The sequence below is a fragment of the Hevea brasiliensis genome, chromosome 9 (genome assembly GCF_030052815.1).
Source record: "Hevea brasiliensis isolate MT/VB/25A 57/8 chromosome 9, ASM3005281v1, whole genome shotgun sequence".
Taxonomy (NCBI): Eukaryota; Viridiplantae; Streptophyta; class Magnoliopsida; order Malpighiales; family Euphorbiaceae; genus Hevea; species Hevea brasiliensis.
The window spans coordinates 1,300,526-1,305,198 of record NC_079501.1 but is presented as its reverse complement, the minus strand read 5'-3'; the positions used below and the strand labels follow the sequence as shown (position 1 = coordinate 1,305,198).

At 30.1% G+C, this 4,673-nt stretch overlaps 1 protein-coding gene across 1 annotated transcript; it reads right to left on the bottom strand.

Annotated features, from left to right (window-relative positions):
- Positions 1 to 717: 717 nt before the first annotated feature.
- Positions 718 to 2,209, bottom strand: LOC110654864 (SPX domain-containing protein 3). The gene is made up of 3 exons (XM_021810997.2): positions 1,845 to 2,209; positions 1,271 to 1,436; positions 718 to 1,161 (listed from the first exon to the last, which is right to left on the bottom strand). The coding sequence occupies exons 1-3, from the start codon at positions 2,088 to 2,090 to the stop codon at positions 794 to 796; spliced, it is 780 nt and encodes a 259-aa protein (XP_021666689.2). The 5' UTR covers positions 2,091 to 2,209; the 3' UTR covers positions 718 to 793.
- Positions 2,210 to 4,673: the final 2,464 nt, after the last annotated feature.

Here is a 4,673-nt window from a genome sequence, read left to right as displayed (position 1 = left end):
TATTTATATTTTATTTCTTTTAAAAAAAAAGTATATTATACTTATTTTATGCTTTTATAAATGAATTGTCCATATATATATATATATAGGCAAAGAAACACTGGAAAGAGCAATGGAGGCTATGAACTTAATGGAGGCCATTAGCTTGCTCATGGTATGTATTCAAGCAAGTGGAAGCATAAGTTATGGATGCGCTCACAAATATATCAAGGTCTCCCATTTGATGGAGCTCTGTGACTGACTCTAAGAGACTGTCCACTGCATCTGCTTCACTAAATAATAATTATACATATACAAGTGTATACAGCTTGAAGGTTACTAATTTCGTTAATTTGATCATCATGACCATTAATGACCTTGATGTTCTTGCCTATACTGGTTCATCAAAGTGGCAGCTTTTACTTGCATCTTTGGGTGTTTTATCACGGAGTTCGGCAAGAAGAAGAAGTGTTGGATACATAGAACAGGAAATTGGAAAGCCTTGAATCTACACCACGAGCTGAAACTTGAAAATACACTCAATTTTTTTTATAATAATAATAATAATAATAATTTTTACATTTTTAATAAGAAAATACAGATCAAAATTAGAAAATTAATAAAATACTGATCAAACAGAACTGATGTTAATTCTGCGGAAGCCTTGAGACCTGTTTAGTTGTTGGAATTGTTCATGAAAGTGAAATTACTGTGTTTGAGGAAAGATAAATTTCTAAATATGTGAAGGTTTGCCTTTATTTTCCCATTTATACTTTTACTTTACAAGTATGAAAAAGCATAACAGAGACATTCTTTAGAGAATGGGTATGGGAGAGCTGAGTTGTAATGATCGAATAATATCAGAATCTGACAAGTTGAGAGGAGGCAGAGAGAAGTGACTGTGAGTAGAGCTGCCTCTTCTAATTTCTTGCATGGTCAATAGAGCTGCAACAGTGTTCCTAAAAATTCCCTCTCCTTCTATTGTTATAGCTTCTCTTCCCTCTCTTTCCCTTTCTTCTTCCTCTACAGGAAACACAGCATCTATCGTATTCTCGCATTCCTTGACAAGCTTTGATATAAGATCTGTTGTAAAAAAGGGTTGTTGCAGCACCTTCTGAATGAATGGCAGCCGCAATAACGCTCCTGTTCTCTTGTCATACTTCTTCAGTATCTTGCCCAATCCTACAAGATTTTTAGATTTCAACAGATGAATTTAATACCCTTTTCAAGATTATCAAATTCGAGACCTTTCAATGAAGAATTAAAAGATAATGGGCTCATTATTAAGTACCTGTGTAATTGATATTGCTATAGTTCTCTAGGAGCACCATTTCGCCATGGAAATTGACAATGTCTTTTCTAATCTTGCCCATCTCCTTTTTATACTCTGCTTCAGAAGGTTGACTTCCATTTGGCCCCCAGGAATCAATAACAATCTGAATCCTTTGCTTTAATTCCTGAATTCACACGTTCTATGGTTTTAAGTCGTGGGTTGTGTTTGGAATTGATTCTCAATTTTGAATTTTATATCATTTCATACATAATATAAATATTTTTGATAAAAAGTTATTCCCTTAAGCTTAAAGTTGTACACTCTCTCCTCACGTTCAATATTAATTTAATCAAAGAAACTGCATTGGGTAATGCTGTACCATATTAATTTATGTTTTTATCAGAGATACGCAAATTATAATTGAAAAATGCAGCATTGGGTCAACTCGGTTAAGTCGTCATGTACTCAACTGAGTTAACTCGTTGACAATGGTTGATCTAGTATGCTAGTAGCCTCTGACACTGGTTGATCTGGTTCATCTTCTCTCTATAAAACCCATGAAGTGTACAGAGAGAGAAGAAGAAAAGCTTACCTTATGTCGGATGATGAAATCCTCTTCCTGTTCAATGAAAAAAGAATTGAACTTGTCGATCTCATTGTTCAGCAAATACACGAACTCAGCTTCGGCTTTTCCACACTCAATTGATCGAATCGACGACAGGGGAGTAGAAGAAAGTAACCGAACAAGCTTTTTCAATTCCTTGTACGACAAGAATTTGTCACGCCAATCCGGCAACGTTTCTTGCATTTGTTGCTTCAATCTCTTCCCAAACTTCATTTGCAACTCTGCTCTAGCCACTTTCAGATTAAGAAAATAAATGAAAGAGCCAACCCAAGAATTGCTGCAAGTATAAATTAAGAGAAGGTAGCAATAGGAATAAAAACGAAGGGTTTTATTAGCAAAAGATTATTAGAATATTAAAGAGCATATGCTTGGAGTGATGGAGTGGCGGTTAGAAAAGGAATAAAAGAGTCGTTGAAGCAAGTGAAATCCTCAGCATATTCGGTTAGTGTTGTCATTCCTAAGAACAAGGTTTTGAAACACTTGACTTTTGTGCAATGGGCGGTGCCATATTAAATCCTAGCAAATGGGTAATTAAACGAAATAGGGGATTTTTCATTAGTGTTGCTGAGTGCGTCTTGCAAGCTAACTGTTGATGGAAGAGAGAATGCATGGTAGGTGACTTTTCTACAGGAGGAGAAGGGGCTTGGGGAGAGGATGATTCTCAGGAATCTCCTTAGAATCTCTTGCTGAAATGGAGATGGTGTACTAGAAATGTAACCTTGGAGAAGGTTTCAGAAAAAAAACAAATTCGGGAATATTTTCTATCTGCACTAGAAAATTTCATTTTTTTAGGCTGTATAAGATTTAAAAAAAAAAAAAACAGCCTACTTCTCCATGTATCCCGTTAGATTAACATAACTTTTACTGTTTTTTTAGCAGCAAAAAATTTGATGGCTGAGATCTCCGTTAGGGCGCTGGCTTAAACCTAATGGCAGAAAATTAAGCACTAATTGACAAGAAAATCTGCAACTGAAGACCTTAATTAAAAAAGTGTAGAAGCCTATAATATTATCATGGGGTACAAGGGCGTCATATAAAATCAGGAAAGCAAGTATCCCCAGGCGCGATCCTAAAATTAAATATTTTAATCTTATAATTTATTATATTTTTATTTTTTAAAGGATAAATTAGAATTTAATTCCTAAAGTGTTTGATTTTAAAATTATATAGACTAACTTATAAGTTTAGTAAAATTTCAGAGATTAAATTACTCAGATTGAAAATAGACTTAAGATTATTTTAGTCAATTTTAATAGAATTAATGATCATTTAACTTAAATTCTAACGTTATAAATTAAGTTATAAGTTTTATCAAATCTCATGATTAAATTATTTGATATTGAAAGTATAAGGATTAAGTTATAGGTTTTATCAAAACATAGGATCATAACATTTTAATAAATTTATAAGCTAGTCCCTACCATTAGAATTATGGTTAATTGATATATATATATATATACTCTTAAAATAATAATGACATAAATAAAATTTTATAAAATTATAAGAGCTCATTTATACATAGTTATAATTTTTAAGAAATAATTTGTAAAATATAGAGATAATTTTGTAATTAATCAAAATTTTTAAGGACTTTAAAGTAATTTATTTATATTTTAATAATTTAAATTTAAAATTTTTTTAATTTAATAAGACTCACATTTTAAAAATATTTTAAAAGTACACGAATTAAATTATTAATAAAATAAAATTTTAGGAACTAAATTATAATAAAATAAAAACTCATGTATTAAATTATTTTTAAATTGAAAATGCTATTAATGATTTTTTGATTATTTTACTAAAATTAATAATAATTTTAAAATAATTCTAATAATAAAGATTAAATTATAAATTTTATCAAATTTTAAAAATTAAATTATTTATTCTGAAAATACGAATACTAAATTATAAATTTTATTAAATTTGAGCTTTCAAATCCTTTAAATTATTAAATTTAAAATAAATTTAAATTTAAAAACTTATTAAAATGAAATTTGTATTTAATACATAGATACCCAATTCTCGCGAAACTCTAAATGAAGTTGTTCCTTACTGATCTTATGAATGTTGTTTTCTTTAGAACATGTTCCAGCGAGCAAGTTCCGAAGAATCCATTGACTGGGCTCCATGCTGTTCTTGGCGTGAAATATGAAACATGAAGAAGTCTCGCCATTTGAAACACGCTGCCCAACCATGGCAGGTTTTATTACGGCGACGTTTATTCAAAAAGCAGGCTTGCCGAGGCCTCACGATCGCCACCACACATGCACAAACACACATGCATGGGCAAGCCCTAAATTGCTCCTCCAAGGCCCGAACACTGGAAGCCCATCCATGAAGGTATTATATAGAATTTAATATTTTTTAGATAATCTCTATATCAAAATTTAGTCTCTTATTTAAGATGCCGATCCATTTTCCTTAGTTAATTAGTATGATTTTGCAATTGAAATTTTAATTAAATTTCAAGAGAGGGTTAGTGAAAGTTTTCACAAACGATTTTGAGCAACATTGAAATTTAGTTAATAGGTGAAATTAGTGATTAAATATTTTTTTATAAGGGAATTTAGAAAATGAAATTCAAACTTGACATTTATCGGATAAATTATATATTTTAATCATTAAATTATATATATATCTTATTTAAAATTTTTAAATTTTTTTTTCTTGAATTTTTTTTTCAACATAGATATCATTTTAATGAAATTAAAAAGATATATTAATCATGGCAAAATAAATCTCAACTATTTAATTCAATAAAGATTCAAGTTTATTTAAATTTGTCTTAATGAATTA

Excerpts from the sequence above, each read along its gene's own strand:
- LOC110654864 (XM_021810997.2), bottom strand. The coding sequence starts at position 2,090 with ATGAAGTTTGGGAAGAGATTGAAGCAACAAATGCAAGAAACGTTGCCG. Across the intron at positions 1,437-1,844 it reads ATTTCATCATCCGACATAAG|GAATTAAAGCAAAGGATTCA; the intron begins GTAAGCTTTTCT and ends GTGTGAATTCAG. Across the intron at positions 1,162-1,270 it reads TAGCAATATCAATTACACAG|GATTGGGCAAGATACTGAAG; the intron begins GTACTTAATAAT and ends AAAATCTTGTAG.